Below are 23,504 nucleotides of genomic sequence, written 5' to 3' on the forward strand. Positions count from 1 at the left end.
TAACCTAAATATCGATTTGGATGGGACCCCGTCTGTCCAGAGCCGACCTGATAAGATCCGACAGAACTCGATGCGGGTACAGTACAGTCTCATCACATGACTGACAGGATGGATGGCGGAGTCGTCCGGGTTGTGGTTCAGTTCAATGAGCCTAACTAACGAAGTTTTGAACGAGAACCTGGGATGGGCACCGTGAGCTAAATAAAGAAGCTGATTGATTAGCACTACAGTGCATACTTCAGATGCAATCTGCGGACCGGGACCTGGCTGTGATAAGTAAACCAGTCAGTTAGATACCTACCTACCTACCCAGTACAATGTATATACGACTAGCAGGCAGGCTGGTAGGGCTCACTCGTCATGGTGTTACAGCCACAACAAGAGTCAAGCATCAACCAACCTACCTATGGTATGTACCTATCGACATCCATCTCACGAGATTTGAGCGATTATAGTTTTCAGCTTTTCTCCCCTCTTTCTTCTCCAGACCTAGGTACTGTAGCTATTGTGTGATTGATTGACAAGTTTTGAAAAAAGAATAGCGCGTACGTTACCTGATATAGCTGAATTATAATTATAATGATGATAATAACCTTCCTAAACGAATGCGAAATATCTGTACTGGACCGAACCGAACCGAACTGTACTAGACAGGACTGGATAACACACACACACATACACAACCCCGACCCGAATCCCGAAAACTTGCTCTGCTCTATTATTGATGATCATCCATTACGATCACGATCGGATTTGCAATGCATCATTGCCTGCGTCGCACTGCATTTGCGTTTGCGTTGCCGTACTCCATCGGTTTTTTCTATGTATGGAAACAACTAACTGCGATGCTAATGCCATGCATGCTGCAACTGCAACTGCAACTGCAGCTTCACAGCCTCACTCACTGTCATGCTAATTAATGCAGAGTGACGTGATGCGATGCGATGCGATGCAATGCAATGCAATGCAATGCATGTATTATGTATGTATGGAGTACGGAAAGAGTAGGATAGGATAGGCTGCCCAGATAGGAGTGGATTTTTTTTTGAGGGAGGGAAGGGGGGTTTATTGGTAGGTAGGTATTTGGGGTTTCTTCATTGCCGCGTCGATGTTGATTGATGACGAGGTTCGAGGTTCGATGTCAGGTTAACCTGAGGATGAGGCTGATGTCAGGTGCATGTGGACAGATAGGTACGTATGTTAGACAAGGCTCTGCGCACATTGACTACAAGACAGATGTAAGTTAGGTATGGAGTACGGAGTACCTTTGTGGAATGTGGATGGTTTTTCTGATAACCTTAAGTAGAAGTTATCAGCCAGGCCTAGCTAAGGTTTGACAACTGTGATAAAAAAAAAAATGAATGGCTTGGCCGGGCTGGGTAATTGATCCAATCTATTAATCTGTAATCAAGGGTGATTGGTGTGTGGCGCGCTCAGGAGAGTACTCCGTAATAATAGATAGGATTAATGGTTACTTTAGGTAGGTAATTAATTAGAGCGACCGGACCGGATTGGCTGACCAGGAGCCGTGAGAGATGATATTGGAATTCGAATTTCAATTTGAAAAGGGATGCACAGTACAGAGCATAGAGAACTCTACAGTACGGAGATCGACTCCAAATCTACAAGGATGTTTGGCAATAATACCTACTGAATAATAAGGCTGTTGTACGCGAGATCGTGATCTTCCATCTATCACCATCTGTGCTTTGCTTACAGAGAGGTAGGTACTGCGTACAATTATACGCAGTACTACACCGTACTATGCGAGATATGGAATGTCGTGAGCATCGTTCATTGACGATCGAATCGAATACGAGGACCATCCAACGGGTAAAGGGCGAAGGATGATCTTCTTTTCGAGATTTTCGTAGGCGTGCGGACCTGGGACGTGTGAACGTGCTGTTATGAGCTCCGTGCACGGACGTAGCCAGGGGCTTGGTCTAGGAGATGGTTGAAAAGGTCGTTGGGAGCCTTAAGGCCTTGGCGGTGTGTGACTGCGACCTGGAACCTGGTCGAACGACCACCTTCCAACGTGGGTGGTAGGCGTTCTTAGGAAGCAGGGCCAAGAAAAAACGCAAAAACGTGGTTCGAAAGTCAGAACTCAACGAATTTTCCTACGCAGTAGTCGAAGACGATCGCGGGACTCGATTTCGGGGAAGCGGGGACTAACTTTCTTTCTGTCGCTCTGTGCTACGCTCGAAACCAGTAAAGAATCACACGATTTCACGAAATGATTTTCTCGGGGGATCGCAATTTACAGTTTTTTCGCTAGCTAGAATCGCTTCGTCCAAAAAAGATCGTCGTTGGACCCGGACCCCCTCTGACCTCATCTCACCAAAGAGATAAGCTAGCTACGACGAGCTAGGAACAACTATTTAAATCTAACGGGGTGATTAGTAGAGCAGCCCAGTCTGGCCAAGCCAAGAGAGCAGTTCCCTCGTCAAGAGTGTCAAGCCTCTGACCTGAGCGACACGACATAGTTCTCCATGCGTCGTACGTCGTACTGTGCACCGTAGCAAGTTAGAACTGTTGGCTTAGCGGCCATGCGTAGGTGTCCGCGCGTCTGGCTCAGACAGGTTGACTTTGGGCAACGCTCACTCGCTGAAACTCCCACGGTTCAAACGGGTCGGCCCCATCCCCTTTAACTTTGGGTTGCTGGCAGTGACGAAGTCACGAAGGCGTGGGGAGCAGATTGGGCCCGCAGCGGTGGAGAGCCATCCATCAGCTCTCTGGTCAACTTGTCAGACTCAGACTCAACCGCCAGGGCCCAGGCGGCGTTGGTGGGGAATCAGTTCACGGACTCTCGAGGTGCGGCTCAGACGTCCCCAGAGCCCAGATAGTGCCCGTGTGTCAGCCAATAGCGTGGGCGGGTGGTCACAGTGGAACAGCGGAAAGGGAGATTGGACTGCGGGCTTCGTAACGTCTGCAGCATGGGACTGAACACAGTTGCGCCCGCAGACACAGTCTCACTTCCTGAAAGAGTCTTGTTGAGAAGTCAAGATGTCACGAACGTGCTCAGCATCAACGGCGGGCGGCTCGACCAACCAAGCCCGTTGGAGGGGAAGCTAGTTACCCGTAGCGGCATAGTCTATCGATGTCTCCTGCGTGTCGGGTCATGGCGTCGGTGTTTTAGAGGGCGAATAGGGAGCCGTTCCCGTCGGCCGCCTCTGGTTGTGTAACTGGCGTGTGTCAGGTTTGTGTGTGAACTGCTGCCAGGTTATCTTCACGATGCGTGCCTCGGCTCAAGTGGTTGGGTTTCTGGATTGCTTCTGGCTGTCGATCGTCGACCATGCTGCGCCGGTGACCAGTCTAATCGGGGACCGACGCCAAGCGGCGACAAGCACTTGGCATTCTGACCAGAACGGATGGTTCATACCTTTTGTCTTGGAGAGTACTCCTTTGAAGCAGCCCGGAGTACTGTGTACATACCTACTTTGCAACCGCTGTCGGTACGTCAGACGGAGCTGCGCCTCCCTGGGAGAGCGCAGAGGGCCAGGCCACGCGCGGATCTGACGACCTCTCCCGTCGAGCCTCCCGCCCCACCGCAATTCTCGCGGCGCACATCTCTTGCCTGGAACGGCGACCGCGAGGCTTGAGGGGGACACGGTCCCTGCGCGCCTCGGCGGCCAAGTCCGCGCCAATCTCGCCCGCCCCCAGCCGCCCGCTAGGCCTTATCCTGGCCAATCACGAAGCATCTCCACCGGCGCCCACGCAGCGCTCCCCCAGCTCCCCCTTACGCCCGCGCCAGAAGCCGGGCGCTATGCTGCGAGGCGCAGCCAGCCTTAGCGCCAGCTTCCCCGAACGCTCTCTCTCCCATCTCGACCTCCCCCCTTCCCACAACCATGGTTCCGTACGTCTCTCCTGACGCCAACCCATTGCCGCTGCTAACGATGCCACTGCGCTGTTAGAACTCTCTCATTTCATCCTGCGCTCGTTTGCCTATTTGTCCCCGTCGTTCCTTTAGTTATCGCCCGCGCCGTGATCGTCCCTTTTCCGTGCCTTGTCTTGTCCTCCTTTTTTCTCCCCTCACGTGGAGCTCTGCCTTTCTCGCTGCCTCGAGGCGTACTACTCTATACACCCCGTACTGTTCAACGGCCGACGCTCCCTCCTCACTCCCTCAACCTCTCTGCGCCGGTCACGTTCCCCCTCCCCGTGTGACGGAGTATCGTTCCTTCTGCTGTGTCCCGGCCGTTGGGGTTGCTGTCTGCTTTTCTTTCTCATGCTGAAGGGCCTTTGTTCTTGGCGTTGTTGAAGCCCTCCCCCGGGCTCCAGCACGGTCGACCCCGATCGAGACCCTCCCACTCTCCGCATTCTCTATCTATCCTCTCCTCTCCTTCCCCAGACGATACGATCTTGACACGAAGCTACGACATAGACTTTCGTTGTTTGTCCTTTTAACCCACAGCTATTGTATCGCCTCCGCGTTGCCGGAGGTCGCCTGGCTCGTTCACCATGCGGCGCGGCGTCGTGATCTTTATCCTCGTCAATCTCCTTATAATATCCCTCCTCGTGAGGAGCGTCTTCACCCTCCTGACGCTCCTGGTGGAGGATGCCTCCGCGGACGCCATCCACCGTTCGGATATTCCGTCGCCCAACTCGAGTTTGATCGAGCAGCGGCCACAGATCATCCCCAAGATCATTCACCAGACATACAAGAACGAGAGTATCCCAGAGCATTGGAAGGAAGCTCAGCAGAGTTGCATTGACCTGCACCCGGACTACGAGTACAAGGTAGGTCGTCTGGATCTTATCGGTTGTGTGACCCATCTGGGACTCGTTCTGATTACTCGAATCTAGCTCTGGACAAACGAGAAGGCGCGGGAATTCATTGCTGCGGAATACCCCTGGTTTCTGGACACCTTCGATGGTTACCAATACCCCATTCAGCGTGCGGACTCGATTCGCTATTTCGTTCTGGCACACTACGGCGGGACGTACATTGACCTGGACGATGTATGCGGACCCTTAAGTCCTTTCGTGGAGAAAAAAAAGCCCACAATCTAACCTGGTGATAGGGCTGCAACCGCCGCCTTGACCCTCTCCTCTCGTACCCCGCCTGGGTTCGTCGTACTGCTCCCACGGGTATCTCCAACGATGCCATGGGCGCCGTCCCACAGCACCCGTTCTTCCTCCGTGTGATCGAGATGCTGCAGGCGTATGACAGGAGCTGGCTGCTACCTTATATCACTGTCATGTACTCGACTGGCCCCCTCTTCTTGTCCGTGATCTGGAAGGAGTATATGCGCGACAAGCCAAGCGAGGCAGGGCGCGTTCGAATTCTCATGCAGGATGAGTACAACCGGTTCTCCTGGAGCTTTTTCACGCACCACAGAGGCAACAGTTGGCATGGAAAGGACGCCAGACTGATCTTTTGGGTAAGCCATCTTCCTGTCGTTTCTGGTTTTTTTCTACTGACAATCTCCCAGATGGGAGGGCACTGGATGTTCCTCACAGTCCTTGGCTTTATCCTTGCTGCCGTTGTCGGCTTCTGTCTTTGGTGGGCCTACGGCCGCCTTCTCCTTCTGGGAGCCCAGTACCGCTACCGGTACACTAAGATCCCGAATATTGTCTCGCCGTCCGCCTCACCGCTGTCTTCGCCGGGCAGGGGCAGCCTGCGGATCGTGCCCGCGTTCCTGCGTCGCGCGAGCTCACCGTCGTCGAAGAAGGTGGACGAGGAGATCGGCATTACCGAGACCTACTACGAGCTGATCCGCCGGCAGGACTGACGATCCGCGAGTCGTTGTCTTGATTGCCTATTGCGTTCGCGTGTTTTGCGTGTCTCGAAACGGCCCACTACTGCTGCTATGATACATCTCAACCTGGCGCTTGATGGGATTGTCTGCGGTTCTATCTGTCTTATCTATACTCATTTGCTCTGTTTGGCGTGTGTGCGAAAAGTTCCGGAGCATGTATCTGATCTCGATTTCGACCTCGACCCCCATGTATCTGTGAAAAGGGGCAGCGGACTGCTTGCGCTGTACATTGTTTTTTTTCTTGTCGGCATTATCCTGTCTTTTCTTCTATATGCGTTGCAAGGGGACCCCGCTGGCAGCGGACCTGCATAGTTTCTCTCTGGCTCTGGTTCGGTCTGGGTTGATCTTTCTTGTGTTGTAATATGTCCTTTTCGCTTCTTGTGTGTTTATTTGGCCATATCGTGTTTTAACACCCTTAGACTTCGCTTTCGTTCTGTTGTGTGGATCGCTTGCAGCCTGTCTCGATACATGTCTGGGTCTGGGGGAACTGGAATAGTGCAGCTACAAATATGGGAAATTAAAAGAATTTGCTACGGCAGTTGTCCCTCGATCGTGTGCAGTATTTTGTCGCTCCAGTTTCAGCGGGTATTGTCAGGAAGGAATCGGTCAGGTCCGCGAAGGCGAGCTTCTCGAATGAGGGGGGTAAATGAGCGCTTCCCTTATGATTGTATCCTAGTCTATCAAGACCCCGTCTCCTCCTAGGCAATCTTTGATTCTTTGGGTATCTGGAAAAGCGAATGAATCATTGGATCTTTTTTTCATTTATCTACCCCTTTTTGTAAAGAACCACTTGTTGGCAGTATTGACCTAGCTGAGTATCCATCGACGTAAACAACAAGTTTGCGGCAGTTGACTGCCGCAGTACATTGCCGAGTTCCGTAGTATGAGGGTACCTGCAGCATATGCACTCCCAGGTCGAGTCGACAGGTCACCATTTGACTACTGCACGTTGCCAACCGACTGTCCAGCTCAGCCCTGTGCTGGCCGTCGCGCGTGTCAAAGACACTCGAAAGAAAGCTAAGCTCACGGTCGCGTTTCTCCCTAGAGTTGTACCTAACATACACCGTCCAATCAGAAGAAAAAGCACATGTCCCTAGCGCTGGAGCAGCGCAGGACAAGCTTCTGAGGCGCGCGGACGGCCGTTTCAGGCCTGCAGGGTCGATCTGATGGATGACTCCAATGGGAGCCGAGATGTGCCTTGCCCTGAGTGCGATCTACGACACAGGTATGTCGCACGTCGCCTAAGAGGGGAGTTTGACGGTGATCTGAATAATTTTTTTCTGCTTTTTCTTTTCTCTTTGTTAGTAGGACTGTATGCAGGGGTTGGATGTTCCCTATGGCGGTTGTTTCGTTTCATTCTGATTGATGGCCTGCCCCTTCTAGTCATGTACTGCTGTACCTCCCAGGTAAGGAGGTATATATGTCGGCTGACTCCTATCCACCCCGCCTCCTGATGGATCGTATGTCCGTGCTGTACATATAAGCTGTTTCTTGGCTTTGTCTTTTGTTCCTGGGTTTTCTTTCATTCCTTGTCTCTAGTTGCCGCTCTCTGAGTGATCTATCCACCTTGCGCTTGTGACTGTCGTTGACGATAGTTACTCAAAGAACTGCACTCCAGTCTTTCTTTTGGGTTCACATAAATTCGTTCACTCTTCGCTTGCTTGACTCTCTGTCAGTCAGACACAGTCAGATACATACCACATACATACATCAACCGACCACCACCATGCGTCTCTCCACCACCGCGCTCCTCTCCCTCCCCCTCCTCGCGGCTGCAGGCCCCGTCTCTCTATCTCTTAACATCGGCAACGACATGACCATCACACCCGAGCAACTCGAACAGATCGCCCCGGAATCCAAATCCTGCGACAACGCCCCTGCACCGGGGCAGTGCGCCACCGCGGCGCAAGCGGCCTCGGTGATCTCCAAGTCGTTCGAGACCTACAAGGTGACTTCGCGCGCGGAGCAGGCGGCCGTGATCGGCATAATGGCCTTTGAGAGCGGGCAGTTCAAGTATAATAAGCCTGTTAACCCGACTCCGGGCAAGGGGAGTACGTTTTACCTTCACCCTTCATTTCGTTTTGTTACTACTGCGTAGGTAGTATTCCAGTACACCGACTAACTGATGTGTTTGCTTTGTTACAAAAACAGCCCGCAACATGCAATCCCCCACCTTCAACCAACAATACGCCTCCGCCCTCAACCTCCCCACCGCCGGCAAAGCTCCCGACGCCATACTGGACCTCATCCTCGCCAACGAGGAAAACGACTTCGGCTCCGGCGCATGGTTCCTCACCGCGACGTGCCACGCCGACGTGCGCACCGCGCTGCAGACAGGCTCCGAGGAGGGCTGGGAGCAGTACATCACGCAGTGTGTGGGCACGCAGGCGACTGCGGAGCGGAAGGAGTTTTGGACGAGGGCGATGCAGGCGTTGGGTGTGCAGGCTGGGACTGGGGCTGGGGCGAGGGTGAAGAAATGTTGAGTGAGAGTGAGATGAGATTGGGGGTTAGTTAGAGTGTGAGTACGGCGAGGGTGAAGGTAAAATTGGTTGATTTGATGACTGATTCATGATTTTGATGACAGTGGGAAAAAAAAGTTTGGGGCTGGTTCCCCAGATTTGTAGTATACTGCGTGATCGAGTATCGAAATTTGGAATAAAAAAACTGCCAGTTTAACATCGATCGGCCCGTGATCTGTAACTACTGTAACTTTGATTCCGATATTTTTTCTGATTGTAAGTACTTACCTAGGTACCTATGTATGTATGTATGTAGGCGAGTTATCTAATTGAGTCAGAGATTCAAGACAATAAATGATGAGATGTGAAGAGGTCTGTCTGTCGGGTTGTTTGTGTCCTGCAAGTTTGCATGACTACTAGATACATACCTACCTACCTAACCTAACCTAACCTATATAGGTAGTAAATTTGAAACTTCTTAGTGGTAGGTTAGGTAGGTAGATAGGTAAGTACTAGTATGTATAATTGAGATTCGGAAGTCGTGCCTCGAGAATCTTTTCAAGCCAGCTACTACTCTACTACTTACTTAGGTATTTTCCGGGGCTCGCTCGCTCGCTAGTTTAGTTGAGGCTGACTGAGACGATTCATATCATATTATTGTAGACTTGGCAGTGTGAACGGGATAAAAAAAAGGCTTGGGGAGTGGGTGGCAGGGATGTGTTAGCCGGAGGAGGAGGATGAGGAGAAGTCTTTTTTTTTTTAAAAAAAAGAAGGTTGCTTGCTAATGGGATTGATAAATTTCTGATTTCTTGCTTGCACATTCGAGAAGACTGGATGAATAATGAAGGGACGAGAGAATCCAGTCTACTACAAGAAAAAAAGTCTTCCTCCACCTACTCGAACGAACGAACGAATCAATAATTACCTTTAAGTTACTCTAATATGGCTCTCCCGTCCGTCATTCTCGCCCTGATTATTATTACTATTGTAACTCAACTCCCATTGATCAAACCTCAATTGAACCACAGTATGTAGGTAGACCAGATACCTACCTACCTACCCAGCTAGGTAGGTACCTTACCTACATACAATACAGATAACAAACTTCTGCAGATTTTAACGAAATAGTCTCATATGTTTATATATATTATATTCTGATTCTGTATACCTAACACATATTCTATCTATCTATCTATCTAATTTTTACTTTCGAGGAAATAGAGAAGGATAGAACAGAAGCCATGGCTCTCTACTGTGCAGTGTCAATTGCTTGCTAGAACTATATATATCATACATACAATATCTACATAACCTGATGGTTACGTTCGAGTGCTGACTGTATGGGGATTAATTAAGTACTACTTAGCTAATGTAGTGCGCATGGGTACTATACATGTATATACATGTACGTTAGGTACATATACCTAACTGTAAGAAGGTTAGGTTAGGTTAGGTTAGGTGTCAGGCTAGGAGAATAGATTTCTGAACTGCTCTGCTGGGAGTGGGTTGAGTGAATAAATTTGGATGGCGCTCAGGGAATCAGGCTCAATTTGAGTCCCATTGGAAAACAGATTGGATTAAGATTGGAGAGGAACAGAATGGTAATTTAGGTAGGTAGGTATCTGTCTTTGCGTCATGCAATCAACATCGTATGAAAATCAAGTGCTGTCCATGCCATTCATGCATCTTCATCAGAAAGAGAGATCTATGCAGACTTCTTTTGTTTCATAAATAACCCCCCCCCCCCAAAAGCTCATCTCATATATGCAACATTTCTCTCACGAAATCTCATCATCATCAAAAACCAGGGCATAAATGGAAGACGGGACATCCATCTATCCAATCTACAACACCCCCTTCGTACTAACCACATCACCGGCCCCAACCTCCCCGGCAGCCCGTCTCGCGCAAGCCGTTCTCACCGCGACCGCGAGCGCCTTGAACGCGCTCTCCGCGCGGTGGTGGTCGTTCTCGCCGTACGTGCAGCCCACGTGCAGCGTGACGCCGGCGGCCTGCGCGAAGCTCTCCAGTCCGTGCGTGATCATCTCGGTGGAGAGGGCGCCGATCTTCTCGCGGCGGAAGCCCAGGTTGATGACGGCGTAGGGGCGGTTGGAGAGGTCGATGACGGCCCACGAGAGGGCCTCGTCGAGGGGGGCGTCGCCGCGGCCAAAGCGGGCCAGGGAGGTGCGCGCGCCCAGGGCCTTGGTGAATGCGGTGCCCAGGGCGAGGAAGGTGTCTTCGGTGGTATGGTGGTCGTCGACTAGGTACCATTACTCATCAGTTCCTGTTCTTTTTTTTTTCTTAAAGAGGGGGGAGAGAGAGGGTCAAGTACTGTATAGATCTCCCTTGGCCCTGATCGCCAAACTCCACCCCGCATGCTTGGCCAGCGCATGCAGCATGTGGTCCAGGAACCCGATGCCCGTGCTGATCGTGATCTGCTGCGTGGGCGTGAACTGCGTCGCGTGCGCTGCGTCGGGCGGCGGAACGATGCCGCGCTTCGCGGCCTCAGCGGCCTCCGAGTCCGCGGGGGCGGGAAAGTGAGCGCATTCCTCGTACGGGAGGAGGACGCCGCCGTCGAGGGAGAGGGAGACCTGGATCTTGGTCTCGTTGGTGATGCGCGAGATGGAGACCGCGCGGCGGGGGAGGGCGGAGGACATCGTGAGTCGTTAGGAGTCGTGAGTGGGTGGAAGGGAGGGTTTGAGGTAGTGGAGGATTGCTTTTTTCTGGAGTCAATTGAAGAACTGACCGGATCGGTCTGCTGCGGGGTAGATGCTATATAATATGATATATATTATATCGACAAGGACGCACACGTCGTGCAGATCTACAGCGCGGGGTCGGCCAATCCGCGGAGATCTTTTTCGCAGCCGCCGCGCGCTTCTCTCTTACCGGATCGGGCGTCCCGCGTCTGGGGAGAAAGTGTTGATCCGGCAAGACGCCGGGGTTAATAAGAGGCCTGTGTTAAGCAGATCCCGGAGGCCTGAGGAGCACCACCAACTCTCCGACCTGTCTTGCAGATCTCCTGGCAGGTCCAGACTTCTTGTGCTATCCTCCTACATGCCGTATTCCTGGGATTCTAATATCCGAATACATCGCCGATTTATCCCATCTCGGCCTTTTCGATCCCGTCCCGCGGGTTCCGTCGTTCGTTGCTCCGCCGGTCCTGTCTGTTTCACCCCGCCGCTCTCTCCGGAACACCTGCATGTGGGCTACTTGGTACCCATTGGAAATAGCAGACATACGCGCTCATTAGAATAATTGCAAACTCGGGCTTGTCCTTAGGGCATTGTGCGAAATTAGGAACTTTCAACCAGGAACGTGGAAGCAGTCTTGTAACCGCCATGCCTCCACCATCGAACCAGAGAGCGGACATTGAGCCGCCAACGCAGGTGACGACGGAGGCAGCCAAGGGATTTGCTACTGGGGCCCTACGTGTATGTCCAATCTTTCCCTGTGATTTGTTTGGGATCTGCCCTGGTATAGCTGTCGAGTGGGAGCGACAATGCCTGGAGCTTTCCCCCTCTTCCGTTTCTATTGACCGTCTCAAAGGGTCGTCACAGTGTAATTAAATAGAACTTACCAACTGACTTGCGTCGTGTGCTCTCCAGTTCGGCTCCCTCTCCATCCTCGCTCACATGATCCTCCTCATGCCCCATCCGTTCACCTTCTCCGAGGCCGCTCCGCCGGCGACAACCCAGCAGCAGCCTGGCAAAAAGGCCCCATCACCGTTCTCGATGTCGAACGTCCGCACGAGACTCTTCTACAGACCCCTCGAGTCGCTGTCGGATTCGATAGCCCCGGCGTCCCGTGTGTACCGGGGTCTCACGCCGCAATTCAAGGTGTTCCTCCAGATCGCAGCCATGACGCTGGGCGGGTGTATCTGGGCCGAGCACAGGGTGACGGAGTATCTGGAGGCGATGCGGAAAGTGAAGCGGGTCGAGAGAGTTCAGGCAGAAAGAGCCCAAATGAGCCGCTCGTATTCGGAGTAGTGAATTTTCTCCAGAAGACCGGGAGGTAAGCGTTGGAAAGCCTGGATCGTTGCCTTTTTCCCCGAATTGGTATGAGACGAGATGCAATCATGGACGGACGACTTGAGATGAATTTTTTTTCCTAGACAGACATTCTGTATTCATATTTTTATTGTAAATAAAATTTGTTAAGCACCTTGGTGTCTATCGAAGCCGTCAGCGGGTCGAGTCTGACGAGGACCAACCCGAGTTTTCGCATGCGACACGCGGCTGGTGTGTTTACAAAGAATAGCTCAGATGCAGATGAAATGGCAAGGCATCTGGTGGATACCGCGTTCGCTTCTTTGCCTGCGCGAGTGGTGCATTGGAGATGGGATGCATGCAAGCGAAACATGCGCCGAGGGGACAGCTTGCCTTGGGGCTCCTCCACGCCGTGAAATCACAGAATTGCGATGGACATGAAGCTCTCTGCCAGAGCTCTGGAGCTCTGCAGCTGTGAGAGCTGGAGTTCCTGGCAGGGCTCTGGAATTGGCAGAGGGCGAAGGGTTCTAGAAAATACAGGCCGCGTTTCAGAGCGAGACACGCGGGTATTGTATCCGGTGCGGTGTGGAGCTGCGGGCCTGTGGTAGAGCACGGCGGTGCGGCTTGGCGATCTCGTCCGTAGTTCGAGACAGAACGCCGTAGAAGGGCAGGATAGGCCGGGCTGACGGACAGAATGCTGAAACGAGATGCCTGTAGGGTATATCTAGTATATCGATGGAGGAGAGGAAGACGTCTGTGTCCGTCTGCACACTGACGACGGAAGCCGGGATGCTGAACGTCCGATCGGACAGGGCGAAGAGGCGCGTCTGGCCGGAGCGACGATCGATGCGGCCGGGCCTTAGGGGCATCGTCCATGAGACATCTCGCACACTGTCTCTCGCGCTCTCCATCTTCTTCCCCTCTTCCTTTTTTCCTGCTCTCTCTCGGCTCGCAGCTCTCGAGGTACCTGCATCCGTCCATTCCTTCGTACCTCATCCGTTCCTTTCGACTCCCTCTCCTTTTCCCTCGCCGTCCTCGCCTGGCCCGTTTTCCGCTTGCGTCCAGAACAGCCGGACCACTGACATCATCCCCCACAGGCCTCGCCGGGCTGTGCCATCGACCAAACTTCCCCAACTGTGGCTCCGATCTCATCGCCGTCCAACCACCTCCCGCCGTTCCCCTGGAAGAACCCAGTATATCCTCGAGCTTCTTCTTGGTCTGTCCCCTGCTTCGCTTCCGTCACTTCAGCCTTTTTTTTTTCTCTCCATACCAAACAGGTCCAAACCCCAGGGACGCCGCCGTCACCGGAGCAGGGACTATCTTGCCCTTTGGACCCCATGCTTCCCATGGCGCCTTGATAGACTGTATGTCCTCTTGCTTCTCCCTCCCCCCTGACCCTCCCTGATCTCTTTCTTTGGCCAGCTGCATCTGAGCGGCCTCCTCCCTCCAATTGCTTCTCCGTGCTGCGCGTTGTGTTGCTCTAGATGGCGTTGAGATAACCTTATCCCCCCCCACCAGTAGAACCGACGTCAAGGTCGTCGATGACAATACCCTCCTTTTAGATCCTTGTCCCATCCAAGCTCCACATTCAGTCGCTTTCGCTTCTTAAAACGCCCCCCACCATGGCTGAGGGTTTCGAGAGAAAAGGGCGGAGGAAGAGCCTGAGTGTGTTTCCCCCCTCATTGGCGTCCTCTCTTGGTACGGTCCCCGGGGTCCACGACCGGTCTTCCTCCGATGGCCTCTATGTGATGAAAAAGAAGCGTCGAAACTCCGGCTTCTTCACCAGTCGCAACCAGAGCCCCGTCAGGGCATCCAGTCCCCTTGCCTATCGTCCCGAAACCGCACGCTCCGAGGTCATCGGACGGACCTCTTCGATCCCCATCTCTGCGCCTGATGAGGCCAGACCCCGACGAAAATCTTTGCAGAAGAATAGACGGACATCCATGTTTGGATCGTTGCGTTCACTCAATTCGTTCGAGGATGACGACAAATCGGTGCTCGCGCGCTCCAAAGGGTCGTCTGGCGACGATGACGATTACGCCTCAGCGAGGAACGGGTTGGGGAGCGTCGTCCTACACCATGGGGACGTCCAGACAACCGGCGGCATGTGGAAGAGGAAGAACATTTATCTGGTCATGACGGATACCCATCTCGTACGCTTCAAGAGCATCATTAAAGCGGCTGAGACCTTTCCTCAGATGGTGACACTGCCGGCATTCCATACGGTTGGTAATCGCCAGTCAATCGCGTCGATTGGCTCATATTCGGACCTGCAGGTGGCTGCTGCTGCTCACGGCGATACGTCTTCATCTTCAGCTAGCATCCCTCTCAGCCGCATCGTTGCAGTCTACAGATTGGATGACGGTCGGCCACACGGCATCCTGGAGGTGTGGTACATGGATGACCGGACGCATAAACCTGCATACATGCAACTGCAGTGGACAGACCCCCAGGAGTTGAATCTCTGGCTGGTAGGGATCCGCTCGGCTGCGCAGGCGGCCAGATCGGTTGATCCATTTACATTCGACCAGAGAACTATCGAGTACGTTGCGAGTATTCTGGAGCAGGAAAGGGACTACGACCCAGACAACTTCCACATGTTCAGGGTTGTCCAGCGGGCATCAAGCAAAACTGCGGGAAAATCTTCTGAGGACCTCTCAAAACTGTCTACTGTGTGCTACCTCGCAATCGGCACTCACAAAGTCCATCTGATTCCATTGCACAAGCCTTCCGGTCGTGGCTCGGTGGTCTCTTTGAACGAGCTGGACACCGGTGTGTCGTTTGGCCTGATGACTCTGACTTCCCTGGCGATGCAATGGGGTGACGACAGCTTCCAAATGGCGTTTCGGTAGGTGCTCGAGACTGTGTTTACGGAGATTGCTCTTGTTGACGATTGCTAGTACTCCGCTTCACGATCCCTTCACTTTGGTACTTGCGTCGGTACACTCCAGCGATATTGTTCTCTGGATGCGTCAGCTTTGCGAGTTCTTGCGGCCCCTCTGGCTGAGACAGCCGTTTGACTACATCGTGCCCCGTGAACTCGACAATGAAGAGCTCTTCCCTGCACCAGATCTCAGCGAAGACTATGGCTGTTTTGATCGGACGCTCATCGCTTACTCCGCTGGTTACGACGTCGACACGTCAAATATCCGGTATATGATCGACCACGAGTGTGAAGATGCACCCTGCTTCAAGCTGCTGCCGCCTGCCTCCCAGACAGACCAGAGATATTCTGCGTTAGAGCTACTGGCCGTACTGCGGGCACTCCGATACAACGAATCTTTCAAGTCAATCTCTTTTAGCGGGGTCAACCTGGATGTGCTGCAGAATGTGCGCGACGTGTACGGACCGGACAGAGATGCGCAACAGGCTCGTTCTGGAGCACCCATCAAGATCGCCGGGCAGGAAGGATTGTCGGTGCTGTCGCAGGAGATTCGTGCGTTGGCGTTGAAGAGCAAATCGCTCCGGCGGCTCGACTTTTCGTACTGCCTGACCCGGTCACCCGTTTCGGACGACGGCGCCCGTGATCCCGGTTGCGGCATTCCAGAAGCCATCTTCCCCGTCCTTAGACGACAGCTGACCAACGTCGACTGGGTCGTGCTCAATGGGATCAGACTGGGCGAGTCGGATCTTGACTACTTGGTAGATGCTGCGTCGCAAAGAACGAGCCACTTCCGGGCACTCGAGGTCAGCAACTGCGGGCTGTCCGTTCACGACCTCGACCTTGTCCTCTCAACCATCACGGCGCAGGAGAATACGCTTGAGTCTATCAACATCTCTGGGGTGCAAGGCCGGCTCAGCCCCGAGGTGTTCCAGCAGCAGATCGGCTACTTCGGCCACATACGGAAGATCGATCTGTCCCGCATATCTAGGACCTCGGGACCTGAGCCCCTCATTCCCCCCGAAACCCTGATGAACTGGCGACTTGAGGAGCTTTCGTTGAGCCAAACTGCAGTCAACGCGCAAACAATCGACTCCATCGCTGCCTACCTGGCCAGTGACAAGTCTCAGAGCCTCCGCGTGCTTCGCCTCGACCAGTGTGGACTAACGGGGGAGGACGTGGCCGTATTTCTCCGTTCGATGGACCATAAACCTGGGAGACCGAGCTCCCTGCATCTCCACGTCAGCGAAAACCGTCTCGACACGGGCTGTTCCCTGCTCTTTGAGACGATAGCCCGAAACGAAACTCCCACACACCTCTCGATGAGGATGGTGGACTTCAAGAAGGAAGAGCACTTCCGCCAGCTAATTGAGGCCTTGCGGAAGAATAGGACTTTGAAGTATCTGGATATCTCGAAGGCATCTCTTCCTTACGACGCTAGTCCGGAAACCTGCAAAGCACTGCAGCGGATGTTCGAAGAGAACAGTACGCTGGAGGAATTGGACATGAGCGCCGATTGCGCTCATCTGGACGTTGCCCGGTTTGGGATTGGACTTAATCAGGCGTTGACGGGGCTGAAGAAGAACAAATCTCTGAAGGTGTTGAAGATTGAGCATCAGAAGCTCGGTCTACAGGGTGCGAATACCTTGGCTTCCGTGATAGAAGAGAATAACACCCTTCGCGAGGTATACTGCGAGAACAACGACATTAACCTGCAGGCGTTTACCGTCCTCGTGAATGGCCTACAGCGTAACCGATCCATCCTGCACCTCCCGGTCATGGACCGTGACCGGGAACAGACGATGGAGCGAGTGCGTAAGGAATTCGAGAACCGTGAGTCCAGCCATTCACAAAGCTCCACCACAAGTTCTCTCCGTCGTTCCCTACATGCTGCTATGCACACAGCGGGTGGGAGCAAGCTCTCCAAGCACGCACCAACGCAGCAATATGCCTCATCCACAAGTCCATCACTTGCATCTACAAATCCTTCTCAGCAGATTCATCCCGATGCCCAGGCGGTCGTCCAGGCCCTCAGTGAGAGGTGGGATATGGAGATTGCTCGCCTCCGCCGGTACCTGTTCCGGAACTATAACTTGGCTCAGGAATTGAATCAGTCGGTAGAAAGAAACTACCGTGACTTCGATGACGCCGCTAGCGAGGGGCGGCCTAACACGGCAGCGAGCCTGACGACGATGCTGGAGAAGATGCAGCTCGGCGTGAGCGTCTCCGCGAACGAGGTTCAAGTAGGCTCAGAGATGTCACGTCCAGGCTTCAATACCGGGATGTTCAAAGACAAAGATACAGAAAGTTCCGATGGCGTGTCATCGTTCTTGACCGTTCCCGATTTCAATCCTCGTACCGTCGACCCGGAGCCCGATCCAAGCCCACAGGTCCACTCTCGGCCTATGTCACCCCTGTCCGCATCACCTAAGTCTTCTCCAAAGCCCCCATCGAGACACTATGCTCCCTCCTACACATCTTCACCTGGCCTTGCCCGTCCTGTCTCCTCGGCTGTTGCCCCGGTCAGCACCGCCAGCAGCGTCCGCAGCACGCGCAGCAACAGCACTGTATCCACGGGTACTGGTGGAGCAAGCACACGAAGCCCATACGGAATCGCCACCTCATCGCTACGAGGATTCATCAGTGGGCGTGTGGTCAGCAGGGAAAGTAAGAAGGTCGAGAAGGTGAAGGATGGGAATGGAGGACATGTATACATCTCCAGCGATCGACCGCCACAGCTTGACTTGACACTGCCAAAGCTGGACTTTGACAAGTTGGGCAGTCCAATTTAGGTTAGGGATACTGTATGGTAAGGGATTGGTGCATATGGGGAGGGAGCGAGTGTCCATTATACCATGAACAGACATGGTTTCCGATGATCGTGAAGCCGCTCGGCTTGCGTACGCCTCTTATCCTACGTTCTCGAAATGAGTAATGAACCGACCATATAACCAAGGCGGAAACAACCTGTGTTCCCGCCAGTTGGAGAATCGACTAAATGGCAATTTTCGATACGATACCCTTGAATATACTGCGTTCCAGTTTTCCAACTGGCAATATTTCCGCGAGAGTGCTTTGCGATCAACTCCGAACTTGTTCAGCAGCCCAGCTCTAGTGCTTTTCAGTCTGTCGAAGGACTTCGAGCTTGACGTCAAACTCGTCTCCCAGTTTCTGTTTCCATCCTAATTCCACCCTAATCATTCCCTTTCTTTTCTTTCTCGTATTTTCATACACGATTCTGCACATGCAATGTACCACTGTCGGGGTTTTTTTTCCCGCGCAATGGTACATTGCATTTTTCATCTCCATTCCCTGTCATTCTCATACCATTATTCCCCGCTTTTCCTTTTTAGTTTCCCTTTGTTGCGGCATCCTTTTTGGTATTCTGTCTTTCAGGTTCTTGCATTTCTCCCATACCTAACTGGCGTTCATATCGTGGCGCACATGATTCCCTCCAGCTCTCAGGAACTTTTGATGGTTTCGGTAATGCCTGGCTTTCCGCTTGTCTTGCATATTACTCTCTGGCTCATCTCATGCATTTTCCTTTGTGTCTTAATTCTGTCCCGCCAGCATTTCGACTGGTTACATCTGCATCTGCGTCAGCGTTCAGCGTTCAGCATTTCAGCATTCTGGCTTCTGGCTTCCGGCAAAAACGGCCAATATGGAAAGGAAAAGAGAAATGAAGGGGCGCATGCATGTGACTTGATTTGGAAGGTAAATAGATAGACTGATGGAGAAGCTGTCACTCCCTTCTCAGGGCGGCCTGGCTTTTTATTTTCTTCTCTTTTTTTATGGACGGACGGACGTGGAGGTAGATAAGATACCTTACTTTGGTTCATGTGCATAACATCGCCTGAACGGACAAGCTTTGGTGGGTGGGGTCTCTGGTCTCTGAACTTGTACATACATACGGGATATTTCTATGGCATAGGGTCCTGAATTCATGGGATCGGCAGTGTAAATAGAATCGAATTGACTGAGTGCAATATCGATCTTCGGAGGATATGTTGGTTTTATCTGTATATATGAATATTAACTATCTATCACTATATGTAGAATCTATCTACTGTACTGTACAGAGATATGGTTCAAGCACCAAGTGCACATTTATCAGAGTTGGTCAATGCTGGTCAATAATGCTGGTGTGGTTTGAATGCTGCCTTTTGACAATTGCTCCTGGCTTATTCCTACTGCCTTCCATCTCTAAGGCCATTCATTACATTAATATGGCTGAACTGATCAGGTGGTTAAGAATGCTGGCAGTGAGTGAAATGCAAAAGCAGATGCACATCAGAACACCAGGCCCACTAAGTACATACAATATCCCTGTCAGTGGGAGCGCACCACACTAGGGAATCTTTCCGGGTTACATACCACAGTACCTACCTACCTAGGTAACTTATCCATGGTAAACCATGTATGTACAGTATATGTACTGTACCTGAACAACGGAGGGGGTTTAGCTAGCTAGGTGCGTACCTAACTGCCTATAGAAGCCTCTGCACTACTAACATACACTAGAGATTAGGCAGCAGTAGGTAGGTAGGTAGTATTATTAGTAGCATTTGAGTTATTTGGTCTTGTGGGCCGGAGGTAAGCAAGCTCTGGGTATTGTTGACTCGCACTCTGTTTGCAACAAAAAAAATAATTGTGCAAATCATCCCAAGGAATAATTCGCTGTTTTTTTTTGTTTGTTTGTTTGCAAGCAAACACCGTTTGGTTCGGTTCCTTTCCTTATCTTATCTACATACAGTATGCCGGCCGGGTCATCCGCGGGAACACCCGTAACCCTAAGTTTAAGAAAACCTTGTGAGGAAAATGTATGTACCTAAGGTATGCACTTCATTTAACTCCAAAACTCTGATAAAGGTTGTGTGTGTGTAATGTAAGTTACAATGCAATAATATCCAAGTGAGACTCAACTCGTCTTTTCTTTACGGTTATGATGACCTTTTTTTTCCTCGGTCTCCTTTCAGGCATCCCCTGTAAGAGCCACTAAGCTGGGACGACATCGCGGATAAACAATTTAAGAGATGCGCCTTCTAGTACTCCGCAGTAGTGACTCTGTCTGTCTGGAGAACAAGTACTACCTAACCAGACAGATCTCAAGTTAGGCACTCCATAAATTGACCTCATTTGTTTAGCTCTTGAAAACTTTACCTACTTTACCTACCTAGTATTTTTGCTGTTGCACCTTCATGGGGATTAACTCCGCGGAGGTAGTGCCTACCTAGCCAAGGTGGAAACAAGCTTTGAGAGTGTCACCAGTCAGGTGTCAGAGCTGTCACTTGTATGCCCAGATCTTGACAGCCGTTGTCTCCATACTGTACAACTCAAGGGGCTTCCTTGGAATCCGAACTGGCTGTGGCAGTGCAGAGACAACATCTAAACCAACAATAATAATAAGAAAACACAGGAAGATACCTCAGCTGTGGCTTGGTGGAGCCGTGTCAGAATAGTGGTGCTGGTGCTGCCCAAGAAAACCCAAGGAATAAAAGTCACTTATAGTTCATCAGAAGGAACAGCACTAGGACTGAACTTTTCATTCTCATCTACCAGTCAAGAAAGGGTCCCATTAAGGGTATGCCCTAACTCTCCAGCAAGGCTGAATTAGCGCGTAGTAGACGTACATGTGCATGGGAGCGAACAACAAAGCCAACTATAAGTACAGCAGAATAAGAAAAAAAACACTCCACTGTCGGAGGTATTGGCACCACAAATCGCAGGCCAAGTCGTCTCATTCCCAGAACAGTGGCAATACCAGGATAAGAGTGTCCACTAGTCGTCAGCTTTTATGCAGTTGTGTGTTATTTAAGATGATGGAAGCTTTGGCTTGTGCTCACAGCAAGATGAACATTCCACATCCACCACCTACCCTACCTACCCCAGACTACCCCGCATGGACTGACCCCCACCACATCCGCTCAGGTTCCGATTGCTTACCTACCTAGTTGTACAGGGATGTAGTTACAGATGTGTATGCATTTACCCGATGCCCCCTGCAGAGTGGAGAGGTAGCTCTCGCATAGAAACCTTGACCTTTTCCCCCACCACTTATTGCGAAAAGGAGTCCCGCGGGAGGCTTGAAGCGAGATCTTCTGAAAAGCTTAGCCTGAAATTCATTTATAATGGAAATTTTCAAGATTGAATCAAATTTAATTTCCAATTTGTCTCAGATTTTACTCCCCACTGGGAGCTCTACCTGCCTCTCCAGTTAGGATCTCTTGATTTCAGCCCTCTTAGGACACTGCTCGCCCGGTAACACGTATAGTATTCATTCATGGCATATGTGTACAGTACATAGCTCCATTGGAGGAATTTAGTCGAAGGACACATGACGACAGGTAATATAGGCTGATATATAACGTGCCTATTATCATAGTCGTACCCAGGTAAGTATTTAGCCTAGAATACCAGCCACACCGAACCGGTTGAAGGTAACAAAAAAGTATTGGACAGAACAAGACCGAGATCTAATACTAAATATTTAATAGTATTGCATATGATACTCTGTGTTTCTAGTTGACAACTACACTTGCGATGGAATATCAAATCACATGATACAGTACATACCTACATCCGCAATATGAGCCTCCACATTCCCATCTTCTTCATCTTCGCAACCGCAACCCTCATCCCGACCATCCTCTCAAATCTCCTTCTTCATCCTTCACAGACAAGACAATTATCGCCATGCTCCTCCCCTCTCCCAAGTGACCTCCCTCTCCCAACAAACCCCAAACTGCCCGACCCGTTCCGCTTCCTCGACGCCAACCCCAACAGTCACACAGACAACCGCGCAACAACCAAACAATCCTTCCTGGAATGCCGCCAGGAACAAGTCAGGGCGCTGTTCCAGCGGTACGAGCTGGGCGAGCTCCCTCCTCGACCGGAGGTCATGACGGCGTCGTTTACCTCAAACCAGGGCGAAGAGGGTGAGGGAGAGGACCGGGGTGAGAGATCAGGGACCTTAACGATCCACTGCGTCGAAAAAGGACGAGAGATCTCCTTCTCTGTCAACATATCCTACCCTTCTTCCACTAAGGGAACCACCAATCTCATCAATCCAGGAGGAGCATATCCGGCAGTCATAGCATTCGGATCCCTAAGCATTCCCCTCCCAACAACGACAACAACCGCGGACAGTAACAACGACAAAATAGCAATAATCACATTCAACAATACAGACCTCGCAGCCCAAACCGACCCCAAAAGTCGCGGAATCGGAAAATTCTACGATCTCTACAGCGCGAACCACTCCGCCGGCGCCATGATCGCGTGGGCATGGGGCGTTTCTCGCATTTTAGATGCGTTGGAGAGTCCGACTATTGCTCCTCTTACGAAGATCAGGGTCGATAGGATCGGGGTAACGGGCTGCTCGCGCAACGGGAAAGGCGTACTCGTCGCAGGTGCGTTTGATGAGCGGATCGCGCTCACGATCCCGCAGGAGTCTGGGTCCGGAGGGGCCGCGTGCTGGAGGCTCTCAGATGCGATGTGGGATTCCGGGCAGAATGTGCAGACGGCGAGGGAGATTGTTACTGAGAATGTGTGGTTCTCGACGAGGTTTGATGCGTATGCGGAGACGGATGTGGATGTGTTACCGTTCGATCATCACATGTTGGCTGGGTTGGTTGCGCCCAGAGGTCTATTTGTGGTCGAGAACACGGGCATCGAGTGGTTGGGGAATATGAGCTGCTACGGGTGCATGAAGACGGCGAGGAAGGTGTGGACGGCGCTCGGGGTGGAGGATCGTATGGGGTTTTCGCAGGTCGGGAATCATGAGCATTGTGTATTTCCGGCCTCTCAGGAGAGGGATCTGTTTGCGTTTGTGGATAGGTTCTTGCTGGATCAGCCGGCGGATACGGATGTTACGTATACGGATGGGACTTTTGAGTTTGATGAGGCGCAGTGGATTGATTGGACGGTTCCGAAGCTGCAGTGATGAATCTCCTGTTATAATGCCAATAGTTGTTATGGACATTAAATGATGGATGGTCACTGGCAAAAAGATTAACCAAAGGTTTTGTTGAGACCTTGAGTACAGGAGCATCATCAGCATCATGATAGTCGTATATTAGAGCGCGTGTCCAAAAAGGAATACACAGCTTCTTGGGTTGAAGCATGCCAACCAAGGAATTATATTGACAATGCGACCAAAAGAAAACAAACGCCCTCTATGATACATATACACATCAATACCCTGAAATGCAGAATCCCCCTTCATAGATGATCGTCACGGTATAATATAGAAGCCGGTCCAGTGCAGCGTGGCCCAATGGAAGAAAATCCCGAGCATGCCCCTGGATATAAGACATCAAACGAATAGTGGGAAGCCATACATGTAACACGGTGTTGTACAAGGCCTTCAAATGGTACCCAAGAACAAAAGCAAGACGGTGGAGAACACGTTCAACATGAC

The 23,504-nt window shown here is 51.7% G+C and overlaps 8 protein-coding genes across 8 annotated transcripts; 5 read left to right on the forward strand and 3 right to left on the reverse strand.

Annotated features, from left to right (window-relative positions):
* Positions 1-3,432: 3,432 nt before the first annotated feature.
* VTN00DRAFT_8735 (uncharacterized protein) lies at positions 3,433-3,847 on the reverse strand (the record flags this gene model as incomplete). Its single annotated transcript, XM_069435617.1, has 2 exons — positions 3,433-3,679; positions 3,741-3,847. 2 exons carry the CDS (start codon positions 3,845-3,847, stop codon positions 3,433-3,435), a joined length of 354 nt encoding a protein of 117 aa, XP_069285545.1.
* A 608-nt stretch (positions 3,848-4,455) lies between these two features.
* On the forward strand, positions 4,456-5,729 carry VTN00DRAFT_8736 (uncharacterized protein; the record flags this gene model as incomplete). The annotated part of the gene is made up of 4 exons (XM_069435618.1): positions 4,456-4,734; positions 4,801-4,956; positions 5,019-5,378; positions 5,430-5,729. The coding sequence occupies 4 exons, from the start codon at positions 4,456-4,458 to the stop codon at positions 5,727-5,729; spliced, it is 1,095 nt and encodes a 364-aa protein (XP_069285546.1).
* A 1,753-nt stretch (positions 5,730-7,482) lies between these two features.
* On the forward strand, positions 7,483-8,239 carry VTN00DRAFT_8737 (uncharacterized protein; the record flags this gene model as incomplete). The annotated part of the gene is made up of 2 exons (XM_069435619.1): positions 7,483-7,807; positions 7,908-8,239. The coding sequence occupies 2 exons, from the start codon at positions 7,483-7,485 to the stop codon at positions 8,237-8,239; spliced, it is 657 nt and encodes a 218-aa protein (XP_069285547.1).
* Positions 8,240-10,059: 1,820 nt separating this feature from the next.
* VTN00DRAFT_8738 (uncharacterized protein) lies at positions 10,060-10,872 on the reverse strand (the record flags this gene model as incomplete). The annotated part of the gene is made up of 2 exons (XM_069435620.1): positions 10,060-10,475; positions 10,548-10,872. 2 exons carry the CDS (start codon positions 10,870-10,872, stop codon positions 10,060-10,062), a joined length of 741 nt encoding a protein of 246 aa, XP_069285548.1.
* Positions 10,873-11,556: 684 nt separating this feature from the next.
* On the forward strand, positions 11,557-12,204 carry VTN00DRAFT_8739 (uncharacterized protein; the record flags this gene model as incomplete). Its single annotated transcript, XM_069435621.1, has 2 exons — positions 11,557-11,649; positions 11,824-12,204. 2 exons carry the CDS (start codon positions 11,557-11,559, stop codon positions 12,202-12,204), a joined length of 474 nt encoding a protein of 157 aa, XP_069285549.1.
* A 548-nt stretch (positions 12,205-12,752) lies between these two features.
* VTN00DRAFT_8740 (uncharacterized protein) lies at positions 12,753-13,115 on the reverse strand (the record flags this gene model as incomplete). Its single annotated transcript, XM_069435623.1, has 1 exon — positions 12,753-13,115. One exon carries the CDS (start codon positions 13,113-13,115, stop codon positions 12,753-12,755), a length of 363 nt encoding a protein of 120 aa, XP_069285550.1.
* A 711-nt stretch (positions 13,116-13,826) lies between these two features.
* VTN00DRAFT_8741 (uncharacterized protein) lies at positions 13,827-17,877 on the forward strand (the record flags this gene model as incomplete). The annotated part of the gene is made up of 2 exons (XM_069435624.1): positions 13,827-15,052; positions 15,105-17,877. The coding sequence occupies 2 exons, from the start codon at positions 13,827-13,829 to the stop codon at positions 17,875-17,877; spliced, it is 3,999 nt and encodes a 1,332-aa protein (XP_069285551.1).
* Positions 17,878-21,671: 3,794 nt separating this feature from the next.
* Positions 21,672-23,027, forward strand: VTN00DRAFT_8742 (uncharacterized protein; the record flags this gene model as incomplete). The annotated part of the gene is made up of 1 exon (XM_069435625.1): positions 21,672-23,027. The coding sequence occupies one exon, from the start codon at positions 21,672-21,674 to the stop codon at positions 23,025-23,027; it is 1,356 nt and encodes a 451-aa protein (XP_069285552.1).
* Between the last annotated feature and the right edge of the window lie 477 nt (positions 23,028-23,504).

The sequence above is a fragment of the Thermoascus crustaceus genome (genome assembly GCF_041956765.1).
Source record: "Thermoascus crustaceus strain CBS 181.67 unplaced genomic scaffold VTN00scaffold_6, whole genome shotgun sequence".
NCBI lineage: Eukaryota > Fungi > Ascomycota > Eurotiomycetes > Eurotiales > Thermoascaceae > Thermoascus > Thermoascus crustaceus.